Raw genomic sequence first — 14,454 nt, 5'->3', positions numbered from 1 at the left:
TCTTCAACCTCTCCAGTATTTTCCGTCTCTTCTCCCACAATCCTAGGTGGTTTTGTCTTGCTTGGACTATTCCCGTATTACCTTAATTGGTCTCTGTGCTCAATTCTTACCCCTCTTTGTTCTCCACATAGCACTCAGAATGATGTATTTAAAACTTTTTTTAAAAAAATATCTTTATTGATTTCAGAGAAAGGAAGGAGAGGGAGAGAGAGAGAGATAGAAACATCAGTGATGAGAGTCATTGATCGAGCCCACAACCGGGGCATGTGCCCTGACCGGGAATTGAACCATGACCTCCTGGAGCCTAGGTTGATGCTCAAACGCTGAGCCATGCCCGGCTGGGCAGACTGATGTATTTTAAAAGTAAATCAGATTATTTTACTCTATTCCTTAAAATGCTTCCATGACTTCCCACTGCACTTAGAATAAAATACGATCCCTGCCTACCTAGATGCTGTCTTTACCTTCCACCTTTTCTCCTACTCATTGTGCTTCACCAAACTAAGCCCTTTCCCAGCCCAGGGTTTTTGCAGTTCTTCTCCTGGAATCCTTTTCTTCCAGCTCTTTCTATGGCTTCTCATGCTTCCAGCATTAAGTGGAAGGTCATGCCTCTGAGGCGTCTCTAAAGGAGTGTCTGCCTCCCCCGCAACAGAAGTGTTTTCTATCATATAACCTTGTTTATTTCTTTCCAAGGAACTTAGCACATATGAAATCAACCTCGATTATGTATTTGTTTGATGGTTTATTGTCTGTATCCTCCCATCAGTTAATAACCATCACGAGGACAGAGATCTTTTCTATCTTGCTTGTCACTGTCTCCCCAGCAGCTAGCATGGGATCGGCTTATTGAAGACACTCAATAAGTAATCATTAAATGAATGAACACATGAAAATGGAGTAGGCCAATAATAAATACCCAGTGTTTGCTCTTGTTTTTCCCTGAAATTTCTTTTCTTTTAACTGCACTTTTACAGGTACTTCTATCGTGACTGTAAAAGCTTTCGCTCCTGACGCAATTCAAGATAGCATTAAATATTCAATTTTTAGTGGAAATGAAGATGGAGTTTTTTCCCTCTGCTCCAACTCAGGTAAGTCTTCTCTCCCCAGTAGCAACTTTAATGTTACTAGTAATAAATACTTCTCCAAGGGAAACAACGCTTGAAAGGTAGAAAGTGTTACAGGTAAATAATTTAAAAGGTAAACAAGAAAGTTTTTTATGGTAACTGCTGAGAAATTGTGGGAAATCAAAAACTATTAACTTATTTACGTGTTCTTGCTAAGAATTCTGTTCTTTACACTTCCAAATTAGACAGTTACTATCTTACTCTTTGAATTTTTGAGATAAATTGATTTCTACCCGTCTACTTGGGAGAATTAGAGATATAGTAGGGAGAGCGTTGATACTGATGTTGAATTAAAAATAAACACACATGTCTAGCCTTAGGGAATTATCATCAGATTCTTCCAATTTGCCACTGAGTGTCAGCCATGCAACAAGAGAGGACAGCTGGAAAGGTTTCTATATGATGGTAAAGAAATGACTTCCAAATACAGCATGTATTAAATTTAGCTTTAACAAGACCATTAATGTGTTTTAAATGAATATCAATTGATTATTTAAAACATGCTTTTTTGACTAACTGCTATGTAGTAGATACATATCTACAGCTTCGTTGTCAACCCTCAAGAAGTATGTTTTTGATTATTTCTATATTACCATAGAACTTCCTCATTTAATCTGTACTACATGCACATGGGAAGAATTGAGAGGGGGTAATTTCTTAAGTAAATGCCTTCTTGTCCAGGATAGTGGTATGACTTTTTGATCCACACAGCCTTTGGTCAGGAGCTTTCTGAGGTATTCTGCTAGGAACCCTCATCTCTTCACCCCATCTTTTGGTTAAAGTGTGGTACAGGAAGCCTGTTGGCAAGAGGGCCATTGCATACATGACCGGGCCTTAAGTATCTAGCAGTCCAGGTGCCTGAGGATTCTGGGAAAGGAGCTAATATTAGAACCTTTAGGAAAAAGGAGAACAGAGCTTGCATATTTTCCCAAGCCACCCAAATCTTTCTGCTGTCTCACTCCTGACATGGCCTAGGCTTGGCCTAATATTTTCTAGAGTATCTCATTAAAATGCAGATAAAATATTCCTAGTGTTAGTCCAAAGAGGTCATCCACAGAAAACTGTTTTTTCAATTAAGTAGTCATTTATTTATGTTGAAATTTATTTCAAATTTTTATTGTGAAATAGCTACAGAATGATATATTAAGACATATAAAACTGTGTAATGGACAATAATAAAATAAAAACCCATGTATTTGCTACCTGTCTCCAGTGATGAGACATTACTACTAGGACCTTGGAATACCCTGTGTTTCCCTTCCCTCTCACATCTCTCTTCTTTCACCCTAGAGGTCATCAGTAATCAGTAATTGGAATCTGGTCTTGATAACTCCTTTTTTCGTTATAACTTTCCCACTGTGTTGGAATCCCTAAACACTATTTTATTTAGTTTTACTTTGATTTAAACAACATAATAGAATCATGCTGAATGTACTCTTCTATGACTTGATTCTTTTGCTCAGCATTTCTACTATCATTTCTGGTGCATAGACCCTGTTGTACACATTTAAGAGGAATAGCAAAGAATGACATGTACCTGCTGCCAAGGTTATAAACTAGAACACGACCATTGTCATCAATACCCCCTTTGTGCCTTTCTCTAATTGCATCCTTTCCCTCCACTGCTCCAGGCTGACCAGTGTTCTGGCTTCCGGAATAATCGTTCCCCTGTGACTTATCGTAAATGCATTCCTACATGTCAAACTTTAATTTTGCTTATTTGTGAATTTTCTATGAATGGATTCATACTCTATGTGTTCTATGGGATTAGAATTTTAAATTCAAAGTTAGAGTTATTCATGCTAATGTGTGTAGTTGGGATTCTTTCCTTTTCACTTCTTTAAGGTGTTCTGCTGTAAGTCTCTATCACAACTTATTTATCCATGCTGCTGTGGATGGACAGTGAGGTTTTCCTGTCTGGGGATGTCGTGACAAGCGCTATTAGGAACAATCTCATGCATGCCTGTGGTGCACAGGGAAGGAGTTCCTGAGGCTCCAGCGTCTAGGCTGGGCCTATGCCTCAGAGGATGCATTCTTCAGCTTTACAGATAGTGGGAGTTTGTTGCGTGAAGTGGTTTGTCCCACACTTTACATTCCACCAGGATTGAGCGACGGCTCTCATGGTTGTTCACATCCTGCTTTCTACTGCCAGTCTGGTGGCTGTGAAATGGTCTCTCATGGATTTTCATTTTCATTTTCCTTATTACTAATGAATTGAATTTTTTTCACAGTTTCTTGAGCATTCCTGTTTTCTCCTTTGTGAAATTCCTATTGCTATCTTTTGCCTAATTTTTTTACTGGCTTGTTTGTGTAAGGATTTTTAATATATTTGATTAGCATTTATCCCTTGTTTTTTGATGCAAATATTTTTTTACTGTTTGTGACTTGTCTTTCATTCTCTTCATGGCATGTTTTGATGTCAATGAATTAGATTTAATCAATTTCTTAATTTATGATTTGCTCTTTTTGTAAGTTTTTTAAGATATTCTTCCCTACCCTGAGATGAAGATATTCTTACATTGTCTTTTGAAATTTTATAGCTTTCCTCTGTTGCACATTTATATCTTTAGGGTATCTAAAATTGACTTGTGTTTTATGTGAGTTAGGTGTAACTTTCCTTTCCTTTCCTTTCCTTTCCTTTCCTTTCCTTTCCTTTCCTTTCCTTTCCTTTCCTTTCCTTTCCTTTCCTTTCCTTTCCTTTCCTTTCCCCTTTCCCCTTTCCCCTTTCCCCTTTCCCCTTTCCCCTTTCCCCTTTCCCCTTTCCCCTTTCCCCTTTCCCCTTTCCCCTTTCCCCTTTCCCCTTTCCCCTTTCCCCTTTCCCCTTTCCCCTTTCCCCTTTCCCCTTTCCCCTTTCCCCTTTCCCCTTTCCCCTTTCCCCTTTCCCCTTTCCCCTTTCCCCTTTCCCCTTTCCCCTTTCCCCTTTCCCCTTTCCCCTTTCCCCTTTCCCCTTTCCCTTTCCTTTTTTTAAAATGAAATTGCCAGTTATTCTAAATGGCCATAACGTCCTCCTGTGAACTGCAGTTTCACCATTGTCATATGCCATGTTTCCATCACTTTTTACTGCACTGTCACTCTTTTCCATTCATTTCTTGTGTATCTGCACACCGATGACACACTCAGTTACATTGGCTTTATATTAAGTCTTCATATCAGGGCAGCTGCCACTTCCCCCCAATATTTATCCCTTCTTCATGCTCTTCGTGAGTATCTTAGCTGTTATTGACCCTTTGCGCTAATATAAATTATTGACTTCACTTGTGAAATTTTACACACATACCTATTGGCATTTTTTTTTCAAGGAAAGGATATTTGCTCATAAATTTTGGAGTGATGTACAGCTGTCTACGTCTTCATGCATGTAACTCACATACCCATGGCATGCACGTTTGATTTCAGGTGAAACCTCACCCAAATTAACAAAGAAGATGCCAAAAAATAATCAGATAACTCCAATCTAGAAACGAAGTAACTTAATCATCAGGCCACAGTGTCCTCCTTTCAAATCTCAGAAAGCCCCGTATCACTGTGTATCATAGATGACAATCGTCTACTAAAAGTTTTCTTTTTTATTTGCTTTCTTTCTTTTTTGTAGTAAGAACATTGAATGTGAGATCTACCCACTTAAGTTTTTCATGTACAATACCGTCTTGTTAACTAAAAGCGCGGCGTTGCACAGCAGATCTCTGGAGCCTATTCTTCTTGCAAAACCGAAATGTTGTGCCCACTGGACAGCACCCCCCGCCCCCCATTTCATCCTCCCCGCCCCTGGCAACCACCGTGCTACTGCCCGCTTCCAGGAGCTTGACTGTTTTCATACCCTGTAGAAGTGCAGTCATGCAACATTTATCTTTCTGTGACTGCTTCACTCGGCATAGCGTCCTCGGGGTTCATCCATGTTGTCCCCCATGGCAGTGTTCGCTGTTGCACGTGCACACCACGCTTTCTTTACTCATTCAGCCATCGATGGGCATGCAGGTGGTTGGAATTTTTATTTGAATTCTATTAATCTAAATATCAGTTTGGGAGAAACCTATATCTCTACATTATTATCTTCTTTTTTTTTTTTTAAATATATCTTTATTGATTTCAGAGAGAGGAAAGGAGAGGGAGAGAGAGAGAGAGAAACATCAATGATGAGAGAGTCATTGATCGAGCCGGCAACCCGGGCATGTGCCCTGCCCGGGAACCGAACCCCGATCGCCTGGGTCCTAGGTCGACGCTCAACCGCTGAGCCACGCCCGGCTGGGCTACATTATTCTCTTCTAAGCCAGGGATAATATAGAAAATCACACCAATCTTTTTCTTTAATATGTTTTAACAAACTTTTAATCTGTTTACATACTAGACTTGCATATTTTTTTGTTAGATTTAGCCTAAATACTTTATACTTCGTCTTGCTAAAGTAAATGGGAAAATGCTTTCTCTGATAGTGCTGGTGTGCATACTTGAAGTTGGCTTTTATATTTTAATTTTGTACCTAGCAACTTGTAAACTTATTAATTTAGATATTTTTCTGTACCTTCAACATATACCATCATTGTATGAAAATGACTATTTTCCCCTGTGTTTGTTGGAAGTTACACAGCTATTTCTCTTCTTTTAATGGTTAGCTTAGCTATTTTAACATATATAGCTAAAGTTTAACATTAACCAATATTTTGCTCTTGAATGATACAAGAGTCTTAGAATTCTTTATCTCCAAATATGTCTTTTTCTATTTATAAGCTTTTGTTGACCATATTTTAGTTTTTTCAAATTAGGGATTATTAAAATTTTTAAATAGATTCATATGCTTCTTTGTTATTCTCTTTTCTAACTGTTCTTTCTTATGTCTCAAACTTTTCTTTAGTATCATTTTCTTTCTGCCCGAAATACATCCTCTAGTGAAGGGCTAGTATAGTAAACTTTCTCAGGTTTTGTTGTCTAAAAATGACTATATATAATCCTTATTTTAAAAAGATATTTTTTCTGGGCTTAGAATTCTAGGTTCAGTTACCTTCTTTCATTTTAAAGATATTATCCTACTGTCTTCTGGTTTCCAATAGGTGCATTAATAAGTAAGCTTTTGATTTAAATATCATTTATTTGTATATTTTCAGAACTACAGTTAAACAAATATTAGGCGTATGACTCTCTCCTACATCTCTTTTTCATGTTTTTCAGCTCTTTGTCCCTTTTTAGTTTAGAGAACTATTATAATTTGCATTTCCAGAAATTTTCTTGGGTTCTTTTTCAACTCTTCTTGGTCTTTTAAAAACATCATCTCTTGTTTCTTGCTCATGTTCCCAAGCTTCTTTTTGGCTATGTAAACATATATAATAATTGCATATTCTGTGGCCAATAATTCCAGCATCTTAAGTGCTTGAAGATTTGTTTTGCTATCTGTGGATTACTAGCTGTCATTCACGATGCCTTGTTTCTCTGTGATTTTTGTGCTTAACTATGAACTGCTTAATGCCCTTGAAACATTTTTATAGTTGTTGTTTTGTTTTGTTTGTGAGAAGTTTTGAAGCCTGGGTTGAATTTCTTCCCTTTAGAGAGGATTTGCTTTTCCTTCTGCAAATCACTTGGACACATCATCAAGCAAAGCTTAGCTTAAATCTAATTATTGAGGGTTTTAAAAAATATATTGCTATGATAGTTTGGTTACCATAAATTCAGGCTTATGCTAATAAATTATAGTCAGACACTTTTTTTTCCCTCCCAGTCAACACCACTGTCAAGAAAAGCAAGTGTCTGTGCATCCATTTTTAGTCCTTTTTTTATATATTGATCACTCATTTGGAGGATTTGGAGCCTTTGGGTTTATAGCTCTATTCTGATTTTCCTATTAGACACTTCACCTTTTGTGGGTTCAGGCTTCTTCCCTTGTTTTTCTACACCCTGTGCAGCTATCAGAGATGAATCCCAAAGAAGGAAGTTGTGTTAGAAATCCTTTTAACAAAACAGGATTTAGTGCTTGCTTACCTTCCTGGATTACTGTTTTCATTTATTTACTTATTTATTTATGGTTTCTATTTTTTTCTTTTTTCTTGAATTTATTGGGGGCGACATTGGTTAATGAAATTATATAGGTTTCAGTGTACAACTTTATAATACATCATCTGTATATCATATTGCGTGTTCACTACCCCAAGTCAAGTCTCCTTCCATCACCATTTATCCCCCTGTACCCTCTTCTACCTCCCCGCACCTTCTTCCCTCTGATAATCACCACGCTGTTGTCTGTGTCTATGCAGGTTATTTTTGTGTGTTTTTGTTATTTTTTGTCCTCTGAGGATTCCCTACTACTGTACCAACTCAGCAATGCATTTCAATACACACACACACACACACACATATTTATCAAGCATTTTAGTTCTTTTCATCATGAAAATAATTTCAACATATATTTTATCATATTGCTGTCAAGAAACATTTTTAAAAATTGCTAAGTATGATATTAAATTTGTCTTTTATGGTTATGTCTAAATATTTTATGAATATGTACTTTAAACTATATACCAGCTAAAAGAGAAAACTGGTATGTATGATAAATCACTGGAGTTTAAGTTGTGGTTACTTTTCTTACTGGTAAAAATGGGAGAAAACCATTTCATTAGTTATTGGTTAAATAGTTATGATTAGATGGCTCTCTGATGGGCACTGTGTTTTCTGTCTGTGCCAGGGTTTGCCCTGCGTTCCGTAACCAGAGGTTTACTTTTGTGTCCAAACTTCTTGTCACTTTAACTTAAAAACATCTACTACTCACTGTCTAAACCAGCAGGAATTTTGGAGTTTGACTAACGCTGTGTATGTCATTAACAGATGGTAGTATTCATTTCATTATTTGGTAGATTGACATAAAACAAAAATGATCAAACTTTCAATGTTGCAAGGATGCAGCTTTAACAGGATAGAGTTCAAAAGCTTGGGGAAAACATAAATATTTATCACACTCTGCTTCGGTTGGGTATACGCTGTGCATGTGAACCGTTTGTAATTGACTGAAGTAACCTGAGTATGCTATCAAACGCTTAGCATTTGAACACTCATAGTCTCATTTTGATGTGTATTTTACAACTTGGACAAAAGCTATATATGTACATATATCAGAAGGAAAATATTACTACAGTTTCATTCTCAAGTTATTGTGTAACTGGCACTCTAACATATGAGAATGAACATGAAGTTGGTATTGTGGGGCCCTTACTCTAAGGAGAACATGGACTTCTGCCCATACTGTTAGACAGAGCCCAGGAGTACTTTCATCTCACCGGTGGCAGTAAATCCTTGCTGTCTCTGAGAAAAATATGCGTATATATCATCCAAGGCAAAATGTGGATCTGGTAGGTGCGCCAGCCGTGAATTATCTCACAGACTGGTTATTGTCTTTTCCACTTGCATAACTTTCCCAGCATATGCCAATTATTATGCCAAAAATAAAAACCAAGCAAGGAAAGCATTAGAGCTGCAGATCCATTCCAAGTTCAAAATTCCAATTATCAAAGCCCAAACACAAGCCTTTTATTAAAAACCCCACTTTGATCTGCACTGTAATTGGCACACTTTCTACTCAGTGACACTGGCAATTTAGTATTGCATTTCCATTGTATTTCTCCTTGACTAGTAGTAACAGCACATGAGAACAAGCTGCGTGCCTTGCTCGGTGCAGACAGGGCTCCAGATGAGACCTTTGGACCCACCTCAGACTGGGGCTTCTCTGCCGTTTGGGGGCGTGGGCTCCACCCCTATTTCATGAAGGTTTCTAAAGACCAGCTTCTTTCCTTCCCTGCTCATCAAAATGCACCTGAATGATTCTCCAGCTGCCAATAGTTAGAGCTATTCTAAATTTTGTCAGGGGTGTTGGTAACATCAGACTGTGGTTTGTAAAAGTAACTTGGTTTTAGTTCTGAATTGATAACTAAATCTGATGACAATAAACAAAAGTGATTTTATGAAGTTTTAAATTTGGTAATATAGTGAATTCTTCATATAGAATATAAATATTTAATTTTTCTTAATAACAGAATAGAAGCTATAAGATCCCCCCAAAATACTCAACCCCAAAGTTAGCATATTTCTTGGATTAGGTTGGTTACCTAGGAAACTGCTTCAGATATTGCACTAAGAACTGTGGCTTCCAGGCCAGATATCCAGAAACAGGGTCTTTCACCAGATGATAACATTTCTCTAACAGTCTGTGGCTATTAAATTTTCTCTTTCTAAATTCATATTAAATCTATAACTAGTGGTGGAGGGGAAGAGAGATGTAGGTACAACGCTGGAATTTATACCATCTGACTACAAAGAAACATTCTAAATGTGCACTATGTTATGTCTCACAGCGTCCCTATGAAGTCATTATTAATGTCCCCATTTCACAGAAGCGGAGACTCAGCTCTGTAGAACCTGAATAACTGACTCCAGGTCACAGAGTGAGTGGTGGTGGAGTCAGGGAATTTATCTAAATTAAGCAGCCAGGTTTAGGATCTATGCTTGGGTTCAGGTTTCTCAAACTCCCAATCAAGGCCCATTTAGTAAATCCCCATTCGATTGTATCTCTGACAATGAGAGCCAAGTAAATCATCATAATAAAAATAACAATAAATTCAGTAAGAAAATTAGTTGAAAAGGGGGAAGAAAAGACAGAGTAGAAACCAAACAAGTAAATTATGTCAGGGGAGGAGTTTTGTTAATTTGAGGGAGAAACTTGAACATGGCACAACCCCAAGGGTCACTTTCCCTAGTCTGGTTGTGCTTTTTATACAAGTTGTAACAAATGTTATTGGATGCCTTCTGTATGCCGGACCTCGATAGGATGGTGTAAGAGGCAGGTAACCCTCCCCACCCTGCAGAACTAAATCACAAGGAGTAACTGGACTGAAGCAGGTGAACAAAGTACAGCAGGTGTTTGTGAGATTCCTGGGGGGGCTGACAGTGATGGTAGGGGGATGGGTGGCCTGGGAAGATCCCTGAAGAAGCACAGGAGTGGAGATTATTGAAGGCAGATGGAAAGGCATACATAGCAACTCTGAAATGAGCGTTTGAGGAACTGAACATTTATGAGTGTTATAACCAGAGCAGAGAGACCAAGGTGGAGAGGAACACGATGAGACTCCTGAGGTGGGAGAGGCCCTTCGGAGGTTAAAGATGCTGAAATTGGTCACAGTCGCTGTGGAAAGCCATTGGAAGGTTTTCCACAGGGCAATGACAATGTCGTTTGTATTATTTAATTAAAAATGGGAACTGGGTTGTTGGGGAGACCAGGTAAGTGGCCAATGCAGGGGACAAGATGGGAAATTCCAGTGGTTTGGAGTGGGGCAGAAGCAGTGAAGATGGAGAGAGGTGATGCTTGAAAAGTAGATTTTCCAGGCATGGTGATGGACCAGTTATGGAGAGAGAACGATGATTTAAGAGACAGTGACCAGATTTCAGATAGTTTATAATTTCTTTCCCTCCTACATGTTTGAACCTTGCAGACACCTGCATGCTCTCACTTTTGTGACAACGACACCAGTCAATAGAGGAGGGAGGCCAGCCAACAGGGGGCTTTGAGGGACAGGTGAGCATGTGAGCACCTGAGTCAAAGGTGATTTGGGACTTCTTAAATAATAGCTACAACATCAACTTCTTTTATTTTTTTCTCCCTGGGAATACAAATAGGAGAACTCACTGTGAAAGAACCCAAGTTTCTCGATTTTGAAGTCAGAAATGAAGTACGACTCATCGTTTTAGCTGAAAGCAGTGGGCATAGAGCCTACAGCAAAGTAGCCGTCTTGATACAAGATGTGAATGATAATTTACCATGCTTTGGTCAAAGCGTTTACCATGTGTCAGTGTCTGAAGGCCAGTTCTACGATGCTCATATCATACAGGTAACAGAAATACTTTTTGTGTGCATGTGTGTGTAAATGTACATCAAAATATTTAGACCCCTTTTCCAGCACATGAATTTAAATTTAAATGTTTGCAAGGCATGTCCAATGCTTGATGGATGAATGAAACCTTAGGTTAAACAAGTTTGGAGTTTCTGAGTTCACTCTTCTTCCTCTGTTTATTTAGTGATCCATTTGTGCCCACTGCTTACTCTGGGAACTCTGTTGAACACTAGCAAAGAGTCTATAGGGACACACAAATAGACTCATCTTATACATGCATACAATTTAATAGGGAACTCAGAACTATATATAATTTAAGTGCATATAATTAATGTTGCAATGGAAGTGTGCATTTAATGCCACGAGAGAAGAAGAGACACAAACTCTTCCTGGTGAAAAGCACAGGACTTCACAGAAGAATGATTTTGTATTAAGTCTAAAGGGCATTTAGGCATTTGCTGGGAGGAGCCACAGCCAGACAAACATGAACTGAAGCACGGACACACGGACAAGCTTCCCGTGATTGAGATTTGCAAATGTTTTGTGAGTGAAAGGAACAGATCTGCTGTTTTCAGGCGTAGCCCCATGTCAGGAAGATGCTGCAGGCGCTGGGAGAGAATCTGCCCACCAGGCAGTGTGGATCAGGCTCTAAATCCCACTATCCTCGGCAGCCTCTCTACCTGTTTAGGAAGAGTGCCCAGTTTTGCCTTTCCCCGCATCATTGAATTGATGCTTCATATTGAAGGATCTGGACATTAAGAAACCTACCATCTCTTGGGAATCTTCGAAGGAAATCAGTATAAAACTGCCTTCCTGAAGTCAGCAGCAAGTTAGGACATTCCCTTTGGCTTCTGTAATCTCACTGCTGTGACCCGGAGTTGAGTGGCTACTACACCTTTACCCCTCTGGCCTAGGTGGAGTTAGGGATCTAAATGACACATTAGTGCACTTTCTGGACAAGACCTCCAAGAGTTCTTCACTGTGCAGCCACCTTCACCTGAATATTCAGAGAGAAACCTGTTTTGACTTTCAGTCCAGTTCCTGGTGCACACGTTCCTCCCTTTTGGTGCAAAGAAAACCAGTAGAATCATAGAATCTTGGGACTTTTACTCTGGCATCAGCCATGACATTTAAGAAGAAGGTGAGGACATTAGCTTTTCCAATATGTATTTTTTAAGATCTTTTATTGATTTTGAGAGAGAGAGAAACATCAGTGTGCGAGCAAAACATGCATCGACTGCCTCCTGCACGCCCCCTACCAAGGTTCAAGCCCTCAGCCCTGGACATGTGACCTTGACCAGGGATCGAACTGGCAACCTTTCAGCCAGGGCAGCTTTTCCAATCTTTATTACCCCTGCCCAGTGATGCCTGTATGGTGGGGATGACAGGTGCCTTCCGTGCCACTGTGGGGCGCCACTGTGCTGTACTGCTTTGTCACGTATGCTAGCACAGCCACACTGCTCGGGGTGGAATACATGAAGGTGAAGATGCCTTTAAAGCCCAGGTACACCAAACGGGACAGCCAAAGCCACCAGTGCTTTAGGTTATGTTGAACTTCCAGAAGACGGAATCAGGGACTGATTCAGTGAACTTCGTTCTTTACATTTTTAGATCATTTGTTTCCAGGAAGCTAGAGCTGCCATTTTCCTCTTCTCGCTGAGGTAAACAGAAAGTCTCTGGGTTCATACCACTTGCAGTAGTTACTTCTTGCTTTTCACCACCACCCCGCCCGTGTGCCCTCCTTTTGGGTCCAAGCTCACAGACTTCCCTTAGGAGAGCTGACCCTGCTCTGTGGGATGCAGTCTAGGGGGGATTGTCAATCAAGGTAGTGATGTACCCCCACCCCACCTTGCCTCAGTCTTACAGAGACTTCCTCTCCCTGGAAATTGAAACTTGAGTGACGGGACAGAGATAAGTTAGAGCTCATTTAGCTTGATGATAACAACTCGAAGCCACCCCCAGAGTTGTCCAGGTTCTTATGCTTCACCTGGGCTCTATCTTTCTTATGCATTTTTTCCTGGTGAAGTTAGCCATAATGGATATGTATTGCTGGCATCCTAAAACCCTAACGGATGTACCTCCTGGGAGGCCTACTCTGGAACACTTTTAAGTGTATGACCCCAGGGGACACAATAGACTTTCTTCTGCCCAGATACAGATGAGTTTCTCTTCCTGGTGATTCCAAAGGGAACTGTGTATTGCAGTCTTTCTGTACCAAATAGCTGGCTGTGTGCTCTCCTGATGATGTCCCAGCCATCCCACTCGGCCACTCAGGATCCCCTGAGAACTCTGGCAGCAGTGTGTGAAGGACAAGTTGAGAGGGTGGAGAAATAGAAGCAAAAACTCACTAGGACATCAGTGCAGTTACTCAAGAGCGAGATGACAGGGACATAAGCTCAGGCCAGGGCTGTTGGGCATAGAGAATAAAAATAAGTTTAAAAAAAATTAAATTTATCTGTCAACTTGTTCACAAACAAGACCTTGAATTCACTAATGGTTTTGTGATCAAAATGTAATACAGACTAAATAATACATCTCCCTGGAGACCACTGCAAAACTTTTGTTTGTCCTCAACACTATTTTGGTAACTTGTCACATAAATCATCAGGGGGTAAAGTTGTTAGCATTAAATCTAAACTTTGTTTCATCTATTTAAAGATCCCTTTTTTAAAAGACTCTCAATATAATATAAAGAACCCCACACATGGCTCCCTTTACTGGCAATACTTTAAGCAAGAAATAAAAAAACAATGGCAGATTCCCATTCACTATGTGGAGGCTTCCTCTATCATTTCTTTCCTTTTCTGGGGCTAGCCTGAATCCACATACAGCACTGGAAGCTTTCTATTCAAGCAAATTGGGTTTTTTCCAACTATGTTTTCCTCTTGTCTAAAATTGTAGCTCTAAATACGTTGGGCTCCTACTGAAAGTTACCAGGAAATCCTTTGAATGAGAGCGCAGGCTTGCTTCCTAACCTGTTACCCACTTTATTGTGAAGTGAAATGTAAGATTCAGCAGTCTGTCGGTGTTGCTTTGATCATTGGTTTTTAAATGTGTTTGACCGTCTGTGATTCCTTCATAAAGCATTTGTCTGAAAAACAGACTTGACCCATGTTGCAGATTAAATTCTTATCTAACGCAAGAGTTGCTTCCCCACAGGTTTTTGCCACTGACCTGGACAGCGGGTTGAACGGCCTCCCTGAGTACTCCATCCTCGCCGGCAACCAAGGACAGGTGTTCCACATCGACGCCCTGAGCGGCGTGATAACAGCACAGGGCCTTCTGGATTACGAGTCCACCAGCTCCTACAGGTTTGTCCCAGATTCCAGTCCATTTGGCCAGCTGTCTGCTTTGTTTCTGACAATACTATTGTTGCTTTGAGCTTGACTTCCTACTATACAAGCTTAGTTGTAAAATGTGTTTTCCCTTTGATCCAACGTATGATCACCCTTTTGATATATTGGAAGAGC

The 14,454-nt window shown here is 39.7% G+C and overlaps 1 protein-coding gene across 1 annotated transcript in view; it reads left to right on the top strand.

Annotated features, from left to right (window-relative positions):
• The window catches only part of DCHS2 (dachsous cadherin-related 2), a 174,600-nt gene that overhangs the window by 143,260 nt on the left and 16,886 nt on the right, over positions 1 to 14,454 (top strand). Inside the window, exons 14-16 of the mRNA XM_087816138.1 lie at positions 975 to 1,088; positions 10,770 to 10,981; positions 14,144 to 14,295. Coding sequence (XP_087672264.1) covers positions 975 to 1,088; positions 10,770 to 10,981; positions 14,144 to 14,295 — 478 coding nt within the window. The remainder of the gene's footprint in view (positions 1 to 974; positions 1,089 to 10,769; positions 10,982 to 14,143; positions 14,296 to 14,454) is intronic.

Source organism: Miniopterus natalensis, chromosome 4, assembly GCF_054644295.1.
Source record: "Miniopterus natalensis isolate mMinNat1 chromosome 4, mMinNat1.hap1, whole genome shotgun sequence".
In the NCBI taxonomy this organism is placed as follows: Eukaryota; Metazoa; Chordata; class Mammalia; order Chiroptera; family Miniopteridae; genus Miniopterus; species Miniopterus natalensis.
Note: the sequence above shows the minus strand (reverse complement) of the source record. Positions and strands in the feature narration are given on the sequence as shown.